The following is a 24,953-nucleotide window of genomic DNA, read 5'->3' as shown; positions in this document are numbered from 1 at the left end:
TGTTGAGCAGAAGGCTTGTTTAAATACTTTTTTTTTTTGTCACCAGCTTTTAGCCTAATTTCTTTATTCTGAATGTTTATCACTCTGCTTTAACAAAAAGAACTAGAAAGGGAGAAGAAAAAAAGGAACTAAACCAGCTTATCCCCTTGAAAATAATACAATAGAGAACAAATAACTTTTTGAACGTTAAAAGAAACCCCAACAACATACACAGACGTCTTTGGGTTTTAGCCTTATTTCCCCACAGCGTACAAGCTTGGGCAGCCACACAGCACAGATAGGAAATGCACATGCATACATGCATATGTATTTGACTCTCCTGTGCAGTTTTTGACCAATTTTAATCAGCTTAGGAAAAGGAGTAGGACCTTAGGGTGAGGTTAGCAAGACACGTTTATGCCATATGTTCAGACTGGGTGTGTTAATTAGCATGAACATTTTTGGTGAGACTTTTGCCCTCTTGCCTGATGCCAATGAATGAAACTACATGGGAAAATTATTGAGTCTCCATGACAGGAGGGGCAGACAGCCGAGCTGTGGGGATAAAGTGATTCCTAAGTAACGTACACAGGGAGTCACAACTTAAACTGCTATGGGGCGATTCGTGTGTGTGCGAACAGGCAATGGTTGATCCCTTGGTCCTTGCTGCAGCAGAACTCTATCTCCTTCCTTTCCTACTTCACAAGGAAGCGTTGATTCCTCTGTCTGTTCCTAGATCTCCCAAGTCAAGGAGTTGTACTGGAATAGGGATATTTATGAGACAAAGCAATTGTATTTTGTGGGGCTGCAGTATAAACTCAAAACTCAAGCAATCCAGGTACCTGGCAGGCAAGACCTTTGTTGAAAACCTTCCAGCCCAGATACAGCTCATTTAAATACAAAGATACTATCTCATTACAGGCATGATATTGATACTGGTCCTCTATCTAATTGATGTTTTCCCTCAAGTACCTCTAAGTGCTGGATGGTTTGACCAGAGGCCGGCAGACAGAGGGCTGCTGGCTGCGGCCCAGACCCGTTTGTCCACACAGTGACTTGTCAAGAGCTTGTTCCCCTCGCGACAGCTCTTGACAAAACCAGCACAAATTCATGGTCAGAAGAAATACCTGGTGAGGAACGCTCTGGGCACTGGTTAAGAAGCTGCGCCCGTTTTGTTAACTGTGGGGAAGAAAGCTGAAGTCTGGTTTTAAACCTGACTGGCAACAGAGGTCGCGAGACTTATTTTTTCCTTTGAAAACGTGATTCAGCCGCTGACAACCCCAGAGAGGCTGCGGGGTTGCCCGGGGCGAAGGGCCACGGAACAGCCCCGTCCGTCGCGCCTCAGCCCGCTCCGCTCCGCCAGCTCCCAGCCCGCCGGCCCGGCGGGGCCTGGCTCCCCGCAGCGGGGCGGGGGCACTGGCAGTCCCTCGGGGGTCCGCGGCTCCTCGCCCTCACGGAGGACCCAGCGGCACTGCGGACCGCGCATGGGGCAGCCCAGCCGCGGCCCGGGACCCCTAAGGGCCGGTGGCAGGTGCCGCCAGCCTGAGGGGAGGCGCCATGACGCGCGAAGCAGGGCCGGGAGGACAAAGGCTGCCTCCTCCCGCCCCCGTCCCCACCGCAGGGCGGAACGGGCCGGCCCCGCGCGGCCCCCCGCCGCCGCCCCCGCCTCGCCGGGAAGGCCCAGGCCGGAGCGCCGCTCCGCGGGGCCCCTGGGACGGGTAGTCCCCGCTGCCCGCGCTGCCTGCGCCGTCCGCGCCGACGGACTCTCCGTCCCAGCAGCCCCTGCGCCGTCTCCCTGCCCTCCCCGCCCGCCGCGCCCCCGCCGCTGCCCGCTGCCTGCCGGGCCCGGTAGTGCCGTGAGGCGCCACGGCGGCCGGCCGGCCCGGCGCAGGAACTGCACCTCCCGGCAGGCAGCGCGGCTCCGCGCCCCTGCCCCGCGCCCCCCGCCGCGCCGTGTTGTTGCGCCCGGCGCGGCCCGGCCTGGCCCGGCCCTTCCCACCCCTCTCCCGGCGCCCCTGCCGCCGCGGACGGGCTCGGTGTCCCAGGGCAGCCCGGGGCGACGGCAGCTCTGTGTGCCGGGGCCCGGCATGGCACCGCGCCGCCCTCCGCGCGGGGAGCGTTGGCCGTAGGCGCGGCGGGCTGCCCGGGTAGGTGCGGCGGCGCCCGGGGCCGGGAGGGCGGCCGTGGGCCGTGCCGGATGGGGATCCGCAACGGAGGGGCCCTGGGGGGGCCGGGCGGGGTGGGGGGCTCCGAGGAGGCCGTGATGGGGTGGGGGTTCTCTGGGGGTACTGGGAGGAGGTGGTGGCCCTGAGGCGTGAGATGGGGGCAAGGGTCCCTGAGCGGGGCTGGAGGGCCACCATGACAGGGGAGCACTGAAGGGGTCTGTGGGACGCTGAGGGTGCCGTACTGGGGAGCACTGGGGTAGGGGCCCCTGAGGGGGCTGGGCCCGGGGGCCCTGCTGCGTTGGGGCTCTTCTGTGGTCGGTGGAGAGGGTTGCTTGAGGAGTGCAGGTTCTGGGGGTAGAACTGGGGAGCAGTGGGGGGGGAGTGCCAAGGGATGGCATATGGTTGGTGATCCCCGAGGGTTAAGGGGTGCACTACGGAGCTGAGCTTTGCAAGTGGGTGAACTGGGGAGAACGGGAGTGGAGGGGTACCCCCAGTGACAGGATTACTAGGGAGCAGTAGTAGGAGAGGGAGGGTATCTGAGGATAACTCTGTGGCTGTGCTCAGGAAGGCGCTGGGACTTGTGATGAACGGATGGTGCTGTAGGGGCAGCTGTCATAGTAGGGAGCGTGCTGAGGTGATGGTGGGGAAAATGGTGCCTGAGGCTTTGTCACTGTATATCATTACAGTGAGGTTCCTTGATACATGTGGAAGGCATGCCTGGAAAGAATTCAGAAATGGGGTTTGCAAGGAGGGGCTGGCATACTTAGGATGGGCTGGTAGGTTCAAGGAGAACTGCAAATCAAAGGGGAAAAAAAAGAGGCAGGTAGCTCTTTTGGGGAATAAGCCAGGCTCTGAGAACCTCAAGGTAGAGCTGTTATATTCTTGCTTGTTGCAGTTGACCAGTGGATGAGAAAGTACCACTTTCCCGCTGTGCTACAACGTCCCAACCTCCCTGGTTTTGCAAAAGCGGATGTCTGAGCATCCTGTAGGCATGGCTCATTTAAGAGAATTTGCCAGCCAGGTAAGTGGCAGTTAAAAATTTGTTTTAAACTCTTGTATCAAGAACAAACGTTGTTATGTTTGCTCTTGAAATGAGTTTAAACAAATCGCTAGAAAATCACTTTTTGCCACTCTCAGTCCCTCTTGCACATGTCGTGGCTTAGTCCTGTCAGCACATTGATTTGTGTCTTCTCCATGGTGGTTTTGGACTGATAGTGTTAGGTTGCTAGCCATATGGAAAGGGAATTCTTCACCCAGTGTGGTGCCTTTCTCTGACGTTAACTTTGCTCTTCTTAGGGAAACAGGAATCATTGGCACTCTTGAGTATTTTTGGGAGGAGAGGTCTATAGAAATGGGAACAGAAAAGCTGTGTGTGCAGGCTGTGCCAGACTTACGTTGCTGAAGGGTTCATAACAGCAGCCTGAGAAGAACAGTGTTTGTAATCTTAATGCATAAGAGGTAGTGATACTTGATACTGAGCATTTAATTCTTCTGAGAGAGAGGTGAGCCTCAGTGGATGTGGTTAAACCCTGTTGCTGTGATGACATTTTCATAAGAGGAATGTGGAAGGATGATGTCATGACTTGGGACTGAAAACTAAACCACAATAGTGTTGGCTTAAGTCTTCTTTCTTCTGAATCTGGTTGTGGGGTGTGTTTGATTATTGGCAGATGTCAATACTGAATGTAGGTCTTGTTAAACCATGATATGTGAGAATTTTTGGTATTTTTCTGTTCTGCTTCTAAGTGTATAACTGTAATACTAAAGGCTTTAGTGGTTTGAGACTATGCTTTCTCCAAGCCTTTTCTGATTTGAAATTGATTTGCAGTGCATCTTAGTTTGCATGCAGTCTTTCACATAAATGGTTTCCCCAAAGTGTGTGTGGAATTAAATGCAAATATAGTGCCTGAGTGAGTCATAGTACAGGGAGAGAAATGAAAGGAATAGGAAAGGATACTGTCTGGTTAGGGCTGAGAACTGAGGCCTGTAGCTACAGAGGAGGTTGCTCTGAGGCTTTTTTGTACATTCGTTCACTAATGAAGCTTATCAGAGTTCCAGTGGTCTCATCTCTGAATTTGTTATGCAAATGTAAGACATTCTCAGATTCTGTCATCCCATGACTCTCTGTCTGGTCCTGGAAATAGGAAAGCAGTCTGTGTTGTCCATTCCTCAGATCTCTTTAGGAATCCTTGATGGGACCTCGTAAGCTATGTAACTGAGCCTTGCTGGAAGGGCAGTAGGAATTGGCCTGAAGTTCTGTTCACTAGTTTAGGGAGTGGTAGGAAGTTCTGTGAAATTTGAGAGACTAAGACTTGGACTGGGATGTCAGAGGCTTGACTTGTCTTTGTTTCCTGGTTCTGTTGCTGATGTGGAGGGTTACCGTAGGCAAATCCCCAGGCTGCTTTACCTCTCTGCATCTGTTCCCCTGCCTCAGCTAGTTGGCTGTCTGTTGTTTCTTGGCTGCCCTTTGCTGTGTACATACAGCACAGTGGGCCTCCAGTCTTTGTTGGGAGCTCTATCTGCTAGATGATGTATTTGCATTACTGTGTTTAAAGCTCTAATCTGAGCTCTGTTTCTAGTATTGTTGTTCCTTATGTGACGTTGAAGAAGCTGTTCAAGTTCTCTGGCTAAGTAATGCCGCACTCCCTTGAAGCAAAGGGATACTAGCTGTGAAGCAAGTTGGGAGCCTCAGAAAAGTTTGTGTATTTCAAAGTGCTGAACACAAACTTTCCTCTTGTCTATACTCCAAAAGTTCAAAACGGTCTCAGGCTCGGCAGCTGAAAAGAGCTGTGCACAAATATCGTGTAGACAGGGAAGCTCTCGGATGTTTCCAGATGCCAAGCTGATTTCCCCAAAGAGAACAAACATAGTGCCTGTTGCCATAGTGCAACGACCAATCTGTTGGTGGCCAGAGGTTAGGGTGTAGCATGCAATGTGGGTGAATGCTGGATGGGAAGTTGGGGAGGAGAGGAGGCAATGAAGGAAGGGTCAGTACCTGAGGTCTGTTAAAACTTCCTCCTTCTACTGTGTTTGGCAGGGGAAAATGATGTTTGTTTGTTTGGCTGGTTGAAAAGTGCTCTAGTCAGAAGTAACACTAAATGCTGCTGTAGTTCCATGTAAACCTTTGGAGGCTGCCAAACTCCCAAGCAGCTTCAGCTCTTAAAGTATTGTGGCCCTGACAATCTTTTTCTGTTACAGACTTCTGCCATATGTAACAGTGATTGTGATCCTGACCTGCCTCAGACCATGGAACTCTCACTTCCAAAAGGGTTTCAGCACCTCTCAAGTGTTTTATGCAGCAGATGCAAGTCTGACTCTTGCTTGCAATGCTGAATGTGGCTCTTTTGAGAGTGAGATCCAGCTGGACACAGCCCAGAGAGAAGACCTTGAGCTGGTCCAAAGGGTATTTGCTTCTGTTCCTAATATGCAGCTTATCTTTCCGGGTAGTAGCTTTGAAATGAGGGTAGATATTTACCCTTTTTCTCTATTCTCCCCTCAAAGGCTGTGGATATCATGTCTCTGCAGCTGGTGTTACTGCCAGGCTTGCCTCATAATGCACTACATTTCTTAATTCCTGATGTCTGATGGTAAACACCCCCACACCTGTCATGACAGAGCATCCTTCTTTCCTGGGCTGTGAGAACCTGGAGGGCAGAAGAGGAGCACATTACTGACAGATTGTCCTCATCCCGCTCATACTTAATTCCCTCCCCTTCCTGCACGTACAACCAAGATAGCTTTGTGTGCTCTCCCCCCAATGCCTGTTCATGCCTGACTGAGCCGTCTCTGGTGTCTGACTGCTTTCAATGGGGAGAAGCAGCATGAAGCTTTTTGCTCCAGACCTGCTGTGTAATTGACATTCAGTCAAGCAAAAAGGTACGATGAGGTGACCATCCCTAAAAGCTTTGTGCATTGTAGTAGAACAAGGAACAGCAGCTGGCCAGCTGGCTCTTCAGACTCTGGCCTGGTTTTGCAGCCCTGGTGGGTTCTGTGAACGTGGAAGAAAATGGAAAGATCCCAAGGTGGTGAGTGGCTGCAAAACTGACAGGTGCTAATAAGCTTCTTTGGGTTATCTGTGCTCATTTATGCCAGGTGTAAAGGATTTAATCTGGATTTTATTACTTTGTACTAATGATGTTTCTCAGGTGTGTTTGTAGCTGTGCACAGTTCTAGAACATGGATTTGCAGCCAGGGTGATTCTCTGACAAGACACCGAGATCAATTCGTATTTAGAAGGGAACGGATCGTGCTTGTAACACCCCTTATTGCAGTGCTCTGCAGGTACAAATTTACTGGGCTAGAGGAGAGTCAGGCTACACAGAATGTGTTCTGCTTCCCTCTGCCTGCCCCACTTGATCCCCCAAGTGTGGTAGTGTGCTTCTCTTCTGATGGGGCGATGCACTTGCATAGTGCTCTGTTCCTGGCGTAGCTGCATTTGTTCTGTCTGGTGAGTGCCAGGGCTCGTATGCCCATCGGTCTGAATGTTTGCTCGTCGGCAGCGAATTACCATGTGGCAGCTCAAACAGGAACTTTTTAATGGGCGAGAGCTTTTGAGCAGATGTCCTGCAGACTAGCATAATTCTGTCTTAGTTTGTCATGGGAATTCAGGATTGCTTCCACAAAGATGCCATCTGGCAATGTCTTCTGTGGTGTCCACCATGGTAGCTCACAGGGTGTTCCACTGGGGAGACCTGCTTGAATTGGTGATGGGCTCGTTTCTTCCTCCCTGTTTACAGAAAGTGAAGAAATTTGTTAGCGGACTCTGGTTCTGCAGCAGGCATCTGGGAGACTGTTAACCATGGCTGGAAGGACTCTCTACCACTTTGTGCCATACTCGCTCACTAGGTTCTGGTTGTTGATGGGTATGGGTTGTGTGATTTGGACAACTCCGTCAGGGGATGCTCTTCCTCAGGCCCTCCACAGAAGACTCATATTCTTGCCCTGTCACCTGAGAGCTCTGAAGCATTTCCAGATCAGTTTTGAAGTGACAGGTACTGGGGAGGTAAATTCACTATCTGCAAAGTTTCCTGTTCCAACCTAATGTGGTGGGCCTGTCTCTTCTGCCCATCAGTGTTGTATCATTTTCCTGAGCCCTTGAGCAAAATCTCCACATGCTTGTCATGAAGGTTTGTCTCCTTCACCGCCCCTACCTGAACTGCTTCGTTCCACAGAAAATGGGATAAACCGACATCAGAGCATGGGAGTTTGTTTACGAAGCTGTCTGTGATTACAGAGCCCGATACATAAAATGGTGGTTGTCCCAAAAGCTGCCTGCAGTAGCTGGTGCTCTTACGTTTGATGTCCTGTTCTTGAAGAATCAGTCCTGATTCTTTGATACGCCATGCCAGGCTGAGGAGAGGAGCAGTAACTCACATCTTGCAATTTCTTTTCTCTTGGAAAAATTACTGACCTGGGAGGGGAGGAAGGTTTTCTTGCAGGGTTGCTTCCTTGCAGGATTCATGTGGATAGCGTTTCCCTTACCAGCTGAGCCAGGTGCTTCTAAGAGATGATCCTCTTTCTCTCCCTTCTCCCTGACGTGTGAGAGTAGCTGATGTGGCAGGTGGCATTGCAGCAGGTGACTGTGCAAGGTGACATCTGGGCCACGTTGCTGCCCCTTCCTGTGAGTTGGTCAAGAGGTGGAAGCTGCTCCTGGCCTCTTGTGAGCCTGGACTAGCCAGACTGTTCTCTCTGCGCTGCAGTCATCATTCTCATGTTGCCTCCTGGCATTTCTCAAACTCAAATCCTCTTCCTTTCCCCCGCCTCCTTCTCTTCAGTCCCTGTTACATATCTCCAGTTCCTTTTATCTCTGCATATCCCCTCCAGTCTGTTTCCAGTGCATTTGTTCAAAGTACAGCCTGTTTGGGTGTTGCCATGGATGCGCAAGGATATTTGGTTATCCTTCTGTATCTTGGACTGGAATGCACGTGGAAATCCTGTTGAGTAAGCTGACTGTAAAGCTCATTCTGGGCCTGGCTTACTCCATATAGCAAAGCACTGGGCACAGAAGGCAAACAACCTGTAATGACTGGCTGGCTTAATCATTAAGCAGCATCTAGGGCTGCTCAGTGGTCGTCTGCTGCTGGAACCTGGTGTTAGATGGAAAAATGCAGCTGCTCTGTCCTCAGATAAAATCTCTGCCAGCTCAAGGCCTTTGCAAGGGAGCAGTCCCTCTGGGTGAGGTGTTGGAGGTGATACAGAGAAGTTCTGGGTGTGGAAAACTTGCTCTAATGGCTTGGATGCTTCCTGTAGATCAGGCCATATTTTACAGATATTTTTTAAAAACTAGACTAATTTTTTTAAAAAGGCAGAAAACCTATTCACAAAGGGCCTGTTAATAGTATGAAGAAGAGCAGGACCTCCTGGTCTGCAGCTGGACAGAATGAAATAGCTGATTTCTTCACTTTCTTGTGTGTACTTGTCCTAATAAAGAATTAACTTTGAAGCTGCTGTTAAAAGAGTCTGTATTTCTCCAGCCAGTGCTATTAGTAGCTTCCCAGTTGATGTGCTTATCTAATGAGGGAAATGCTATTTGCTTTTGTATCTGGGTGTGCCAGCCAGAGGACAGGGTGTTCCAGAAAAGCAGGTCTGCAGATGGAGTGTCCATTCAGCTCTCCTGTCTCCTCTGGTATAGGCAGGTGTCTGGCCTCCTTGCTGCTGACCTAAAAGATGCAAGGCTCCCCCTGTAAATATCTGGAGAGAGCTGGGATGGGTGCTGCCTGGAAATCAGGCTGCAGCAGAGAAGACAGCTAGTGTGAACTGGTATTTATATTATTAGAGTATTTCACCCTCCAAATAAGTAGGGAAAGGTGCAAATTGTATAAATCATTCCAGGCTTTGAGTGCCAGAAAGCAGACTAGGGAAACATCCATGCGAACTTCCTGTGGCCTCTTGCTTGCGCCCATTTTCTCATCCAGATCTTCAAAGGAAGGGCTGGTTCTGGTACACCGTGTCTGTCTTTATCCAAGCATGAACAAGTATTTGCTCATGGAGCTGCTTTGGCACCAATTTAGTGCCTGCAGTTGAGCAGTCCTGTCCCAAAGGACCCAACACCTTCCGTAGAGATGCTTGCTGGCGTTCTCCTTCTGGGCTTCTTTCCCCTTCCTCCTCCCAGTGACTACAGTCTGAAGGGGCAGAAAGCCCATGTAAAAGGTTTCCTTGGTTTTTCTAATCCTGGATATATTGTATATATATACATAGGGATGTGAGCTGTAGGGGTATACGTGGCACTCTGCAGGCTGCCGTGGGAGTTAATGGACTTTTCCCATCTTTGCTTTAGCACTCCAGGGTGGATCCTGAGGAGCTGTTCACCAAGCTGGAGCGGATTGGCAAAGGATCGTTTGGTGAAGTGTATAAAGGGATTGACAACCGCACCAAGGAGGTGGTTGCTATCAAGATCATTGATCTGGAGGAGGCTGAGGATGAAATTGAGGACATTCAGCAGGAGATTACAGTGCTCAGCCAGTGTGATAGTCCCTACATCACCCGGTACTATGGGTCTTACTTGAAGGTAGGACAAAGCCATGGCAGTTCGCTTGCCAGCAGTTTGGGAATGGCGTGGGCTTCTCGATGGGTGCTGTAGCTGCTGGTGGCGTACAGCACTGGAAAGTGTCCAGTCTGTGAGTGTCAGTGTGGCAGCAGGAACAGCAGTAGCTCTGCCCATTGCATTCATGTGGTCTTAATAGGAGGCTGGGCTTTAAGACACTTGCAAAGCATATGGAAATGAGGTCCTCGGTACAGTGTGGTCCCAAGAGCAGGATGTTTCCCTGGAGAGAAAAATACTCGTTGAAGAGGCTGCCCTCTCCCCCGTTTGGCCATTCTTGAAAGGAAGTTTGTGGAATACTTTTCCAAAGTATCACAGTTTTAAGGTAGTACCACTGAGGGCTTTATGTGTCTGAAAAGAAGAGCAGTTTGAAACTGTATTTGTGTTCTTGTGATCATCATTTGATCAGAAATGATGAAAAGAACAGGAACTGAGTTTTTGGAGGAATGCTGGTACCACTTCCATTGAAAACAGGTTTAGGAATCCCAGTGGAAACTACTAGTAGTGATGACCAGAAGTGGCCTCTGCATGCCGGCTGCTGGAGGTATATGTAACGTTGGGTCTGTAGCAAACAGTTTCTGGGCTCTTTGGATCCTGATATTCCTTACGTATTTTTCAAAGGCTATAATGCATTTTCTCAGCCTTCTACTGCAAACACCAAGCAAGCTGTAGTTCCATGGATCTGATGCTTACCTCCTACCAGGACCCTGTGAACCTCAGTCTGGAAATCTCTGAGGAGTAAGAGATTGTCTTACTGATTGTACCCTTCAAGCTGGCAGTCCTGTTACTGAGATCAAAGGCTGCAAAGGTCCCCTGTCATTGTCAAGAAGGAGATGTGCTACATCTGTTGGAGTGATGTTAAATGGCTACAGCCTGCAAATATGCTTATCTCTGTGGGCTGTATAGTCTGGTGCCTGTAGGGACACTAAGCTTGCTCAGGTAAAACTGCAGACTGAGAGAAAGAAGTGTACTGGAGGCTGGTCCACTGCTGTAATGCTGTGTCAGTGGGAAAGAGGGAGCTGGGAGCAACCTCCTTAGGCCTCTGAGAGCTGCAGTGTGCAGCATCTCTTGGATTGTGTACAGGACTACACATGTGTCTTGCTGCCTCTGGGGTGTTTCACTTTTCTGCCTGCTTTTATTACTGTCTTTACTCTTGATTTGTGCTCTTGTTGCAGGGCACTAAGCTGTGGATAATTATGGAGTACCTAGGAGGAGGTTCAGCCTTGGATTTGGTAAGCTATGGACCATGGAAAGCGCTGGCTGGAGACCTGGTTTGTGAAATGCCTGTAACTGGACACTCACTTGCCACATACCATCTTTTTGACAGCCCTGTGCCTGAAGGGTAGGCAGTGCAGGACAGATGTACTGGTTATGCATATCCCAGAACAGAGGAAATGTTTGCATGAAGCTCAGCATTCAGAGCACTGTTCTAGAGTGTGCTCTGCTGCTTTACAATGGAAGGAGCCAGTGACCTTAAAAGTGACAGCAGCCAATTGATTTGAGCGGTGCAAATCCATACTTCACCTAACACGAGTTCATGGTATTGTTCAGTGCTTGCATGGCATCAAGCTCAGCAGGGACCTGGTCCACAATCAGCGTTGCCAGGTGTTTGATAATACAAATGACATCTAATAAGTTACCCCAGATTTTAAAGGAATACAAATGCAGAATAAACACATGGCCAAAGTTCTGCTGTGCAGTATTCCATCACAGGATTTTGCTTTTCTCCTTAGGACAATATAAAGCCTGTTTTTCCAGAGCAGTAACTAAGGTCATGTAATGAAAACTGCTAAGCCTGCCTGCACTGAACTGACTTGGAGGAAGGGTGCAGGGGTGGGGGCTGTTACCAGCAGAAGTCACGTTAGTGTCAGAACCTCAGTTATTGCACTGAAAAGGCAGGACTTCTTTAGAAGAGAACTGATGAAAAGGAGAAGAGCTTTGATACAATACTGTACAGCCAGAAGGTAGAAGTTGTCTCTGGCTGGTGTAGTGGCTGAAGTTCAGTGTTTGCGTGCTAGTAGAGGGACTTGAACAAGAGAAACTGTTAAGATGTTCTGTTCAGCAATGTATTTCCAGGCCAAAGCAAAAGATGAGCATCCTGCTGTTTCTCTGGGAAGCCTTTAGTAGACTAACAGCAAATCCTCCAAAGATTTTCCTTTTAATGTTGCCAGGTACAAAGTCCAGCACTCTGCTTACAGAATGTGCACCGGGCACACAGTAGGTGCTTCCTGCTGAATGTGACCTTGGCTGAGGTTTCCAAGTAGCAAACTGAGAGGCTGGAAAATCCAAGGCATCAGTCACCCTCCTTTAGAGTCATTTTTCTGCCCTTTATCAGCTGAAGCCAGGACCCCTGGAGGAGACTTACATAGCTACTATCCTGAGAGAAATCCTAAAGGGGTTTGGATTATCTGCACTCTGAGAGGAAGATCCACAGGGACATCAAAGGTGAGAGTGGAGAGCTTAGCTTCCTGTTAGGTTGCTTCTTTCTGAATTGATGCTTGTCATTTTATTGCAACTCATGACTTATATGTCTTTAGCGTTTAGAGTACCGTAAGGATCTGTAGCTCTTCTCTGGCATTTGTAGTCTGGACAGGCAGGGGGCTAAAGCAAAGGAGTCCATGAAAGGCATGCTTAGATGTTAGCTGACTCCGTTATGTCTGGACATTTGCTTTACTGCTGGACTCCAAGGCGTGTGTATGCTTGTTATCATGGTTATAACATACTGCAAAGGTAGCTGTCCTCATGCAGGGTTCACAGCCCTAGAAAATCAGGGCAGCTTGTGTCAGCTTATCCTGTTACTGATTTTTATAGTCATTGCTGTATGCAGTGTAGAGAGACCTGGGCATCTGCCTCCCGAAGAGCAGTCTCACACTGAGCACAGAGCATCAGAGGACAGCAGGAGGACGAGAGGACAGTGCTGTGGAGATGTGGCCAGTGTTGGATGCTAACTGCTCTGACCCTCTGCAGGAGGGGATGTGAACAAGCAGAGCAGAGAAACCTCATGCAGGGAGATATGTAGAAAAGATTCTGTTGTGTAAGTGAAACTACACATTTCTAGCACCTGCAAGCTGTGCAGGACTGTTGCTGCCAGCAGAGTTGGGAAATACAAGTTTGTAGGTAGGGTGTCACAAGTCCTCCCAGAAAACCCCCGTCCCAAAACATGTGCAATATCACTGTCTTAAGCTGAGTGGGAAGCAGTACAAGACCAGGACTTGTGAGCTCTTTAAAAGGATCTGCTATTTAACCTTTGCTGAGAGCTACTAGGAAAAAAATCAAGACCATTTGAAGTATCCTGGGCCATGTTGTCCTCTTCTTTGTGTGGCAAGGAATCACATCTCGTTGATTGTGTGGCCCTTCACACCTGCTCCTTGCTACTGCCCTAGAAATATCCCCCTTCTGATCCAGCCAAGCTTATGAACTTGGTCCGTGTTAGCTGGCAGAGGTCAGAGCTTGAGAACGGTGTGAGGCTGGGAATGGGAATCTGAGCTGTGGGTTTCCACTGGGCAAAGGAGGATGTCACAGGAGGTCTGTTCTCAGTATTCAGTTCTGCGTGGGCTGGAGATGATTCAGAAACTAGTGGACTTGATGCTTCTTTGTGTGAACAGCTGCCAACGTGCTACTTTCGGAACAAGGAGATGTGAAACTGGCCGACTTTGGGGTGGCTGGACAGTTGACAGACACACAAATCAAGAGAAACACTTTTGTTGGGACACCGTTCTGGATGGCACCAGAGGTCATCAAACAGTCTGCTTATGACTTCAAGGTGAGCTGGGAGCAGGAGGTTTGCTGCCTGGTGCTACTGTATGTGAGATGATGCCAGGGTTAATACAGGGATTGGAAGTGCTGCTTACTGCACAAATGATACTTTCCTGTTATGGTTCAAGGTCTGTTGGAGAAGTTTGTCTGTTACACATGAAACACCCTGTCTGATTTTATGTGATCAGCCCTTCAGCTGTGCTAAAGTTGCACGCTTCCATGTTGCAGAATTGATCCTTGCTGTTCCATGCTGTCACTGTTCTTGCTCTTCTTTCAGGCAGATATCTGGTCCCTTGGAATTACAGCCATTGAACTAGCAAAGGGAGAGCCTCCAAATTCCGATTTGCATCCTATGAGAGTTCTCTTCCTGATCCCCAAAAATAACCCTCCGACACTTGAGGGTCACCACAGCAAGCCCTTCAAGGAGTTTGTGGAAGCCTGCCTCAATAAGGATCCTAGATTTGTGAGTATTGCTGTCCACCTGTGAATTTGGGTGAAGTATTGCAGACGTCAAAGATTTATTTAGCAGGAAGACCTTTTGGTGCAAGGTTTCTGGAGAGAAAGAAGTACTGAGCTTGCCGGATGGACAGGCAAGCCTGGCAGGAGTTGAAGTCGTGCACTTGCATGTTTAGTGTACAGAAATGGTTAGATGTAGCATGCTTTCCTTTTTGCTCTAGAGGCCAACAGCTAAAGAATTGCTAAAGCACAAGTTCATCACACGCTACACCAAGAAAACCTCATTCCTAATGGAGCTGATAGATCGGTTCAAGCGCTGGAAGTCGGAGGGCCATGGAGAAGATTCCAGTTCTGGTGATTCTGATATGTACGTACATGCTCTGCATGGAGGGGTGCCCCTGCCGTACCCTGCATGCCCCAGGGTAGCCTGCAAACAGCTCAGATCCTTTTCCCCACCTGGGCTGGAGATCTTACGGTAGTTCAGGGAGGCCTGTGAGCATCTGCTTGTGGGAGCAGGTGACTGCTGCCTGAAGAAAACAGGCTGTTACCTCCTGTTCAGTGGGACCCAGTGCTCTATTCTAGTCTTAACCTGTGGAGCCTCTTTGCTGAGCGTAAGGGATCAGAAGTACTAACAAGATGCACTAACTAACTAGTTTGTGCATAACTAGTAAATCAAGGCTGTGTTTTATGCACATCCAGTTAAATAAAAGAGCTGCAGGCTCTAGGAAGTGTGGCAACAGCTGCATATGTGTGCGTATTCATGGGCAGACAGCTTTGCTACCAGTGTGGAGGATAATGAGGCGGTAATCCTTGGTGAGGAAAGGGCGCTGTTGCCAGGCAGAGCTTCTCGTCACCTGTTGTGGCCAATGATTTAAGTGATCAGTTACTCTGGGAGTTTGGCTTGTAACACCTAAGTCTGGGCCCTCAAACTGTGCACTTGGATTGTCTTGAAATTCTTCTAAATTTGACTAGCACTTCAAACTGTCTTCAAGCTGGCTAGAGCAGAAGGTGGTCTTTGGGATTTGAAAACGTGATGTAGTACTTTGCTCAGGTCTCTGTAGTGCTGTATATGGGCTGTAGAGACTGAAGTGTTCCTCTTCAGGTTTTTCTCTGGAATAGGGAAATGCCTTGGGGCCGTGTGGTGAATGACAATCTGGTGTGGGGGAGCTTTTGCCTGTGGGAGTGCATGGTAAAACACCTGTTGTATGAAGCTGAAGCTTTGTCTTTGACCTTCCCTTTTTCATTTGCAGTGATGGAGACACAGAGGAATGGAGACCAGGGTCCATCTGGACATTCCCACCAACTATTCGCCCCACTCCTTGAGCAAGCTGCACAAAGGAATGGCGCTTCATGGTTCTCAGAAGGTACGTTTGCTGTCTGGTCTTTCCAAAGATGGACTGAACTAACCCAAGCTTTTGAGGGTCTTGGGAAGTTACCAGGCACTCGTGTTCTGTCTAAAATTTGCTTTCATCTGGTATTAAGGGCTAGTGCCACAGAGCTGCCTCTTCCCAATGGTCAGGGTACTGCAGTCTGTGGCTTTCCTGAGACCTGGTGAGGGGACTGGCATCAAGGTGGTGTGAATTTACCAAAGGCTTTTTTTATAACTTCTTTTCATGTTGCTTTCTAGCCTACTGAGCCCATCAAGAGGCGCCACGGTCACAGTGTCTCTCAACGCTTGTTCACCCAGTTTTTGGGGAGGCGAGTACAACCTCTTGGTGTCTGTGGTGATTGGAGATGAAGAGATGCCTGACACGGATAAGTAACTGGGGAAGGATTTGGAGAAGGGAGGCGTGATGAGGTTCCTAGTAGTGTTAAGGGACTATGAAGCATTTGTGCCTCTGTTCAGGGATTTATACCGTATGTTAGGAAAGTGAATATGTCCCTGGAGTGTCCTCTCTGATATGCTTGTGTTCCTGTAAGTACAGCATTACTGTGTTGTCTTCTGGTGAGGACAAGGTAGAGGAGTACCTGTTTCTGATTTGTGTCTTAGGCTTGCTAATGCCTAGGCAGGCTTTGGACTCTGATGTCCCTGGCCTCCGTGGTTGAAGTGCGGCTCCTGTTAGGGCAGGCAGGTATTTAAGCTTGCCTGCTGCCATGCATGTTCCCTGCCCTCGTGCTATGTGCTGCTGTCCATGGCAGAGTCACTGAGAGGAATGTGGCTGGATCAGAGCAGGAGCTGGCTTTGCCAGTTACTAGGCCATCTTCTTGGTTTATACATGTCTGCTATTGGTAGCATGCTGAGGCCGAGGAGTTACCTATGGCCTGTGGAAGGCAGACAGAGGAAATGTGTTTGGAAAATCCACCCTGTTTCCCTGCCTTGTGTTCTGGGTGGGGATGTGGGGTTGCAGTAAAAGCTACCATTAATGATGGGATAGTGTCTGTATCAGCAGAGAGTGGAGTTGTCTTTCCAGCTGGTGATTTAAGAAAGGAGAAGAGTATGATAATTATAAGGGGGCTTCAGTTGCTGTTTGCAGCAGGACTGTAGGAAAGGAGGTTCTACTTCAGAAGAAAACATTTATACAGGCACTGCCTGTTGGGGTTCTTTTCTTGGGGTGCTGGGTCACAGAGACCCATTCTCTGGTCCCAGTGACTTGCTCTTTTCTGGATCCTGATTCTGTTCCAGGGGTGGCCCAGCAGAGTGCTGTGCTTTTTGAGGTTTAGTTTCTGGACTTGATCACTTCTCGCAGGTCGAGTGCTATGTGGAAAGAGGGTTTGCTGCAGGGCAGGAAGCAGAGGTCATTCTAAAAAGCAGGCTCTTGAGCACTGCTTCGGAAATTGAGAGTTCAGCTAACTGGACTCTTCTGTACTCTGCTGGGCTCGGCCTCCAGAGGTCGGAGCATGAGGCAGATGGTCTGGGTCTCGTAGGCCTAGACATGAGATAAAAATGAAAAAAAAAAAGTTGTTTTCTGATGCAGGCAGTCTGTGCAGCATAATCACTGACCTCTGGTTCTCAGTCCTTCCTGTTTAGGAGTCTTCTGCATGAGGGTGTGTTCAGAGCTGTGAGTTCTCCGAACCAGTGAGTGCATCTTCATGCTTCCCTTTACCAGCCTTGCTGCACCAGTTCCAGGTGGAAAGTGGCTTCTTGGACCTTTAATTTCTGCTAGTTTGACTCCTGTGCCCCAGATTTGCTGATGCTCCTTTCCTTTGATTAGACATCCCTGCCATCTCTGCTGATCCCACTCAGCAAACTCATGTGTAGGGAAGGTTCTGGGCAGTCTCTGGAAAAAACTGGCTTCTGCGTGCAGTAGCAGGGGGGTGAAAGAAAACTTGTCTCCAATAGGAAATCTACTTCACTGCTGGTTCCACCTGCTCTGTTCAGTTCTGGTTTCCTGCCAACAGCAGGTCTTTCTCCTTCTCACCATTGTATTATTGCCTCTTATACCTGCTAGGTTTTGATCACCACTTTCCATAAAAGGGCTGAAGCTGGGCTTTGTGAATGGAAATCTTGCTGAGATGCTGTTCATAGTCTTCTGCGTGTGTATTATTGGATGTTAATACTGAAGATGACCCGTGGTGGGTCATCAACACAGGTGTGGGCAACTGCAGGTCTGAAAACCTGTCTGCCCTTTCTGGGCCAGGGAGGAAAGGTAAGGTATTTGGGCCTGGAGGGCCAAGCAGTAAATAAAGGCCAACCTGTAAGGCTTTGCGCAGTACAGCTCCGTAACCCCCCTGCTAACCTCCAGAAAGCTCTTCTGCAGTGGAAAGTGACAGGGTAACATCACAGGCTGCTGGGCAAACTAAAAGGTCAGGGGCTTGGCATCAAAGGCTGGTGATAAGCTGGCAGTTTACCTGCAGGACAGACCCCATGTTTCATTTTGCTCTGAGGCGGTTAGTCTTTGATCAGGTAGATGTCAAATCAAATCCTTGGCTTTAGCGTCACAACTATTTTTGGCCGAAGAAATCTGTATCCTTGATGTTTAATTGAGTTGCCCTCCGTGCCCCTTGCCACTTCTGAATGAGCAGAGGTGTACGCGAGTTGCTTCCACAGCCGAGGCTTTGTGTTGGTGAGTGATTGCCTTGCTGAAGAGGCAGCAGCTCTTCTTAGCTAGGAACTGTTTCCTGCAAGGGACTTGGAGCACAGGGACGGCTGCAGCTGGTGATTACCATTCACATTGTCCTGCTTTCTGCACCATGGAGAAAAGGCGAACACCAACAACAGGAAAGGCTGATCCTAGAACTGCAGGCAAAGAACTGTGAGGCTTATGTATAGCCCTTTAATCAGCGTAGCCTAACAGGAGCTTAATTGACCAGGTCAGCAGTTAGCTGGCAGGACATGCTTGTTCAACAAAAAGGTTTGATATTTGTTCAGCATGGTGCATAACTGTGCATACTAAGGAAGGGGCTGTTGCGTGAGCTGCTTGTGTGAAGGAGGTGGTGAAACACTGCAGAGGATGTGACTGGGTTTTCCAGCGACAGCCTCCTTCAGGCTCAGTGTCAGTGACCTGTCAGGAGTTCCTTCATGACAGAGGTTTAGCTATTTCAAATTAACAGCTGAAATCGTGTGCAAGTAACCTTGTGACTGGTGAGGCCTAGTCGGAGTGCACTAACCGTGATAGATGTGAACTGAGGCTTTTCATCTAGGTCTATGGAGATCTTGGAGTGTGGGCATCATTCCCCTGTACCCCTGGGGAAAGCTGTCTCGGGAAAGAGTGTCGGAGGCCAAGTGGCTCAGGACCCATAGCATGGCCATAATCCGCCTTGGCCTCCCAGTCCGCTAGAAGCAACTCGGACTTTTTTGTGGCTGTTAAAAGTGATGGTGACTAACTCCTGGTGTTACAATATTTTCTGCCTTACCTGTCTACAAACCTTTGTGTGCGTCTGGGAGCTAAGCTGTCATTAGCAGCAAAGTGACTGTACTGGTTTGGGTAGAGCTGGAGTTCTTTGTTCTGTTACTTTATGGGTTTTCAGGGCTGTTGATGCATTTCTAATATAACTGAGTTTAAGAGTATATCGGGGCCTATTTGTTAAGGACATCAATTGCTGTTATTATGTGGAAGTAAGTCTGAACTCCAGACATTGGACTGCCATCTTCCTAACCTACAAAAAGAGCCCCTTTTTATTTTTTTAAAGAAAGTGGATGCCCTCGTGCACCCTTGTGTAGTCATACTAAAAGGGAAAGGGACTTACTGCGTGTACTGCACTGCTTAAACAGTGCTTTCTGCAGTGAGACAAGGAACTAACACACGGTTTCTGGGTTGCAGCTTAAAGACAAGCACAAGCAGACTGGAGGCAATGTGGGAGCTATGGAGGAGCTGGAGAACGCCTTTAGCTTGGCTGAGGAGTCCTGCCCAGGCATCTCTGACAAACTGATAGCACACATGGTGGAGCGGGTACAAAGGTGAGTATTCTCTAGCATGTGAGCTGGGGTGTGGCTGGCAGTGACCCAAACCATTGTCATACTCCATAGCTATGGGAAAGGTTGGTGCTGACCAGCTGAGACACCCAAAACCTGAATATTGGTGACAGCTGACCTCATAGTCCCAAGGTCACTTCCTTTATCTGCTTTTATGTAATGGAAGCAGTTCTTCCTGCCTCAGAAGTCCTTTCTCACACCGAACAGGTTTCTGTAGTTCAGATGAATGTTGTAGAGCACAGAAAGATGCTGCTATTCACCTTCATCTTGCATACATATGTATATACATATATATAAGACATCCTGCTGGCCCCATTACCCAGGTAGTGAGGACTATGCAAAATGTCACCAGGAACGCTTCTGGAATAGTGAGAATTTAGAGCGCTTGTGCAGCCAGTCACTCTGCTTGCCCAGCTTCAGGTAGTAGGAAGATGTTTTTCCTGAAGTGAATTACTTATTAAACCAGTGAAGGAGTATAGTCTGTTAGAATTAAGTTCTTCGCTGCTCATCAGGTGCTGCAGACAGCTTGCCTCCACTGCTGGCACCGAGTTCAGTCACATCCATGTATTGCAGGCAAGTGTCAGATCCTGATCACAGGTTTATCAGGCTTTATTTAACATTAATTTGGCTTTTGTCCCTTTCACAGCAGGCTGTCCTAAATCTTGCCCTTTCTTCAGCAGCTGAGAAACTTAACAATTGGCCCCTCACGGGTTAGAAGGCTGGAAGTAAAAGTGTTTTGCTGTACATGTGACCAAAGGAGCCGTTCTGTGCTCTGGTTGCTAATGTAAATACAACCCAAGCTTTACAGTCTTTACACTCTTGAACTTGGGCTTTCTAAGCATTTGTTTCTGATGGGTTAAGCTGCTGTCATTTGTGCCTTATACCTCAAGCATCCCTTGGATGCTGTCAAGCAAAGAACAACCTTGGATAATAAGGACTGAAAATACTGGCTGTCCTTGAGAGCTTCTGTTACTAAGTTGCTCAAACTTTCAAGCAGACATGGTGTGGGTCTGTTTAGATCACTCGCCTAACAATCACTTTACATTGGGAAGAGAACACTTGTCTCTTCTGGCTGGCCTGTAGAAGACACATCACAGAAAGTGTCCTGTGATACCTGCAAAAACTTTAGCCTCTAGTTGAGCAGGAGGTGCTCACAGATGTGTGTTCGATGCCTGCAGTGCAGTTGTTTCAGTATCGTTCACTTCTATCAGCCTAGAAATAGCACTACCGGACAGTGTGTAAGCACAAGATACTGGTTGGTTGGAGGTTTGCAAAACATCAAAGACCCTGTTGGTTTCTTACTGTAAAACACTAGTGCTCAAAATTTCCTCCTAGCCTAAAAGCGAGTCTTAAAAGCCTGAAAAAAGTGCCACCTCGGCTTTTTGTTAATTTGCTTTTTTTTTCCTTCAAGACTTCCTTATCTAGAAAACTGACAGTAGCAATGGGAGTGGGGGCAAATACATGCAGACTCACCTCCTTGTCTGCAGACACACTGGCTGGTGCAGTGCGTGTGGGCCACCTTCCAGGTGAGGGCTTGACATGGACAGTAGTGACCAGCTCCACCCACTGTTCTTTCTTGTAGGTTTTCACACAGTCGGAACCACCTGACCTCTGCTCGCTGACACCTACGTTCCCTGCTGTTGTTGTGAGGGGGGAAGGATTTTTTCCAGCTTCATGAGAACTACATCTCTAATCCAGACCACCATCTGCTATTGGACGTAACGTTGTGTTACGGACTTCAGGACATTTCAGAGCCTTCATATTACACGTGTTTCCATGATAACCCAGGGTGGGGTTTGCAATGCAAGTACAATTTAGACCTTTTGCAGAACCCAAGATGGGTGGTCTAATTGTTTTTACAGTTTTAATCAATGCAGTTTTTAATTGTTTCCCTATGGATGTATCCATTTCGGCTTGGTTTGATTCACAGCTTGTTACTGGTGTAAATGCCTGGCTGCTGGAAAAGAGGGCAATTCTCCTCCACTGAGATGTTTCGAAGGCAAGTCTGCCCTTCCTAAAGAAGTGTGTCAGCAGTAATGTGCGAGTGCAGGTATGTTTGGAAGCTCTCCATGCATTACGACCTCTGGGAAAGTTTGAGCAGCTCTCCAGTTCTTCTGGAGAACTGCTTCAACTCATTCGCAGACTAGTAATGAAAAGCTTTCAAGTAGAGCAGCAGCTGAGCTAATATGCTGCCGCTCTTTCCCAGCTTGTTGTTTCACAGGAGGATGAGTTTGCTGACTGTACTTTTTTTGGCTCTGGGACATCATTTTGTATTAGGCCTTGGTTCACCTAATTCAGGCAAAGAAGAACTTGCCTTGGGTCTCCAGGGGCTGGAAGGCAAATTGGTTACATTTGGTTTGGGAGCTGGTAGAGTTCCTTTCCTTGGTGCTTTCTGCAACTGAAGCAACTAGATGGACAGGTTTGGCGGTCCTAGTCTATAAGCTGAGTGGGCACCTACTGTGTGCGCCCAAATGTTGCAGAAAAAAAAAGGGGATGGGGGTGCTGACAGGGCTGCAGTACAAAAGGCAGACAGATGTTGTGTAGCAGTTCTTGAGGCAAGAAGCCTGTCCTTAACAGGAAGGTATAAACTGGATGGCTGGCAGCCACAGTGTCAGTGTGGTGTGGCTGGGGTTTGCAAAGCCACTCTAGGCCTCCATCCCCTTCTTCACAGCTTTCACTTTCTGGCTCTTCTTTCAGTCTGGGATCTAAACTCGCTGAAGCCAGCACTCTGCTCCAATTGACAGACTGCGGTGGTGGTTGCTGGCAGAGAAATTAAAGCATCTACTGCTGCTTAAGGTATTCCAGTGGAGCCATCCCCCAACTAGCTTTGCTTTCTGTGTAATACTAGTTTATAAAGCGAACCTTTAATTCAGGTAAAGGCAGAGATCTTAAATCTATAGTTTAAAGGTCTAGAAAAATAGACTTAGGAAAATAACTTCTGATAGCTGGTTGCTTAGAGATCTGTTCTCTAATTGTAAAGATATATCCATTAAGTCAGCAAGACCTTAGATACCCAGATCTTTCTGTCTGGATGTTTTTGTGTGAATGATCTGGTTCACCCCAAAGCCACTGAGAAAAAAAGCTGTAGCTGTTCAGCATTTTTTTTAAAAGATAGGCCACTTTGTTAGTAACAGGGCTTGATTTTTGGTACTTTGATTCAGACCTGGAGATTGTAAGTGCTGCGCTCAAAGTAGCTCAAAAGGACCATATGTTCCCTCCTCCTGGTGTGCGTTGTTCACTTTAGCTTATGACTATCCTTTACTCTTCCTCTCTGATGGATAAATACAGGCTCAGCAAATACTATGAACTTGTCCAGCAGAGGAGAGGTGCTGCTGTTTGATCTTGCTGTAGATCTGCTGCAGAGTTGTGTTTCTCCGTGGTGCAAGCCACCTCAAAGCCTGCATTTACGGAGAACACAACAAACCCATTTTTCCCGCAGGAAAAGGCGTTAATGTGTAGACAGGAAGCTTACTGAGGTGGAAGGCAGAGACTGCAGTCCAGCAGAAAGGCAGCTGAAGGGCTCCTGCTGCTTTTAAAGTCACTGTTGCTGATGGTAGCAAATCGTGTCAATAAGGTACCTTGTATTATTACTCACATACACTACAGTGTAATGAGTAAACTTTTTAAAGGAAACAATCCCCACAAACCTCATCCAGTATTCAAAGCAACAATGGTTTTAGTTTTTAAAAACGTTGAAAGGGATCTGCCACTTTCAATAAAGTAACGAAACAAATGAGGCTGGTGTAACTTTGTCTTTTTAGGGGAAAAGTATTTGTTCAAGCTGCTTTGCTTTGCCACCACCTTGGTCTTCCCCTGCATCTTTCTGCCTCATGTAGATCTGACAGAGAGCTGTGAGACAGACCTATTTAAGTGCTTTCTGTGTGCAGAGTGAATGCAGCAAACGGCATGTTACATTGGTCCTTCCTGCTGATCAGCACTGGGGTTAAGGGAAGCACACTGCAAAAGTCCAGCTGGGCCCTGGAGAAGGCTTCATTGCAGGTTTTGTTGGAGTCTGTTTATTGCTCGGCAGTATTTAGACTGGGGTTCGGCTGTAAAAGCTGTCAACGGGCTATCTCTGCCTTCGTCCTTCTCCCTTTGCAGCTGTGAGGGTCACTGAGCAGTGGCACGGGCTGCCCAGAGAGGTTGTGGTGGTCTCCAGCCTCGGAGATAATAGGGAGGGGTCCGGGCACAGCCCTGGGCAAGCAGCCCTGCTTAAGCAAGGGGCTTGGACCAGCTGAGCTCCCAAGGCCTCAGCCACGCTGTGAGCACGTGTCTCCATTACAGCATAAACACTCTGGAGACTCCGCTTCAAGCATATTTAAAACCTTGTGTATGATTGTCCTTCCCTTAGCAGAAGGCGTAGAGGTGAAGGTTACAGTTCAGGAACAGTGAAGTTTCTGACTTCCAGAGCCTGCGCTCTTGCATTTTAACTGCAGAGACGCTGTGCAGTGCTGTCTCAGCTATTTTCTCCTTGGAGCCAAAAAGAGAGACTGACAAATGTACTCCTGGCTGTGCTTTTTTGGGAATCTTGTTAAATGCCATGTGCTTGCACTTGCTGCTGCTCAACAGACTGGCACCAGGACAGTGGGGATGGTGCCACCCATGTCATCTGAGGTGGGGAAGTTCCCTGTGGGGACAAGCCGGAAGGTGATGAGGCTGGCAGAGCTAGGCAGGTGGGTGCAGCTAGTGTTGCATGTGGGTGAAAAGAAAGAGGGAGGGGACGTAGCTGGTGTAACGGGAGTGATTCTGGTAACCAGGGGACAATAAGGGAGGAGGCACCAGAACAGCTCCACTGTGTTGCATTAAACACTTGGTAGGAACTACTGCAAAAACTTGTTCTTTTTTCTTAGGCCATGACGCAGGGCTCTGTTACACTGAACGAAGGGCAGCCAGCCAGTCCTGCGGGCAGCAGGGAAGACCAGTAGCGTTTACCAGAAAGAGCGCGCCCTCAGCAAGGTTGTGGATGACACCAAGCTGTCTTGTGTGGTCATTGCACGGGAGGGAAGGGACGCCATCCATGGGGACGTTGACAGGCTGGAGAGGTGGGCCCGTCTGAACCTCATGGAGTCCAACAAGGCCAAGTGCAAGGTCCTGCACAGGGGTCGGGGCAATCCCAAACACAAATACAGGCTGGGTGGAGAATGGGTTGGGAGCAGCCCTGAGAAGGGCTGGGGGTGCTGGTGGACAAGCAGCTCAGCATCACCCAGCCGTGTGCATTTGCATCCCCGAAAGCCAGCCGTGCCCTGGGCTGCATCCTCAGCAGCGTGGCCGGCGATTCTCCCCCTCTGCTCCGCTCCGGTGAGACCCCCCTGCAGCGCTGCGTCCAGCCCTGGGGCCCCCAGCACAGGAAGGGCACGGACCTGTTAGAGCAGGGCCAGAGGCTGTGGAGGGGATGAGGAGCCTGGAGCACCTCTCCTGCGGAGACAGGCTGGGAGAGCTGGGGCTGTTCAGCCTGGCGAAGAGGAGGCTGGGGCAGACGTGCTGGCAGCCATCCAGTACCTAAAGGGGCCTGCAAGAAAGCTGGGAGGGACACGCAATGACAGGACAAGGGGGAGCAGTTTGAAGCTGAAAGAGGGGAGATTCAGCGTAGCTATTAGGAAGAAATTCTTTGCTGAGAGGGCGGCGAGGCGCCGGCACAGGCTGCCCCGAGCAGCTGTGGGTGCCCCATCCCTGGCAGCGCCCAGGGCCAGGCTGGACGGGGCTG

General features: G+C 49.0%; 1 protein-coding gene across 1 annotated transcript; it reads left to right on the top strand.

Moving 5' to 3' along the window:
* The first annotated feature begins 1,904 nt into the window (after positions 1-1,904).
* STK25 (serine/threonine kinase 25) lies at positions 1,905-22,985 on the top strand. Its single transcript, XM_037406233.1, is given in 15 exon segments — positions 1,905-2,126; positions 3,040-3,165; positions 9,421-9,651; positions 10,860-10,916; positions 12,020-12,079; positions 12,081-12,129; positions 13,290-13,447; positions 13,718-13,903; positions 14,118-14,263; positions 15,147-15,214; positions 15,217-15,260; positions 15,524-15,542; positions 15,545-15,594; positions 19,098-19,234; positions 20,832-22,985. Coding segments are annotated over 14 exon segments (1,296 nt in total). The 5' UTR covers positions 1,905-2,126; positions 3,040-3,114; the 3' UTR covers positions 20,872-22,985.
* The last annotated feature ends 1,968 nt before the right edge of the window (positions 22,986-24,953 follow it).

Source organism: Falco rusticolus, chromosome 13 (genome assembly GCF_015220075.1).
Source record: "Falco rusticolus isolate bFalRus1 chromosome 13, bFalRus1.pri, whole genome shotgun sequence".
NCBI classification, from domain to species: Eukaryota; Metazoa; Chordata; class Aves; order Falconiformes; family Falconidae; genus Falco; species Falco rusticolus.
This window is presented reverse-complemented; position numbering and strand designations above follow the sequence as displayed.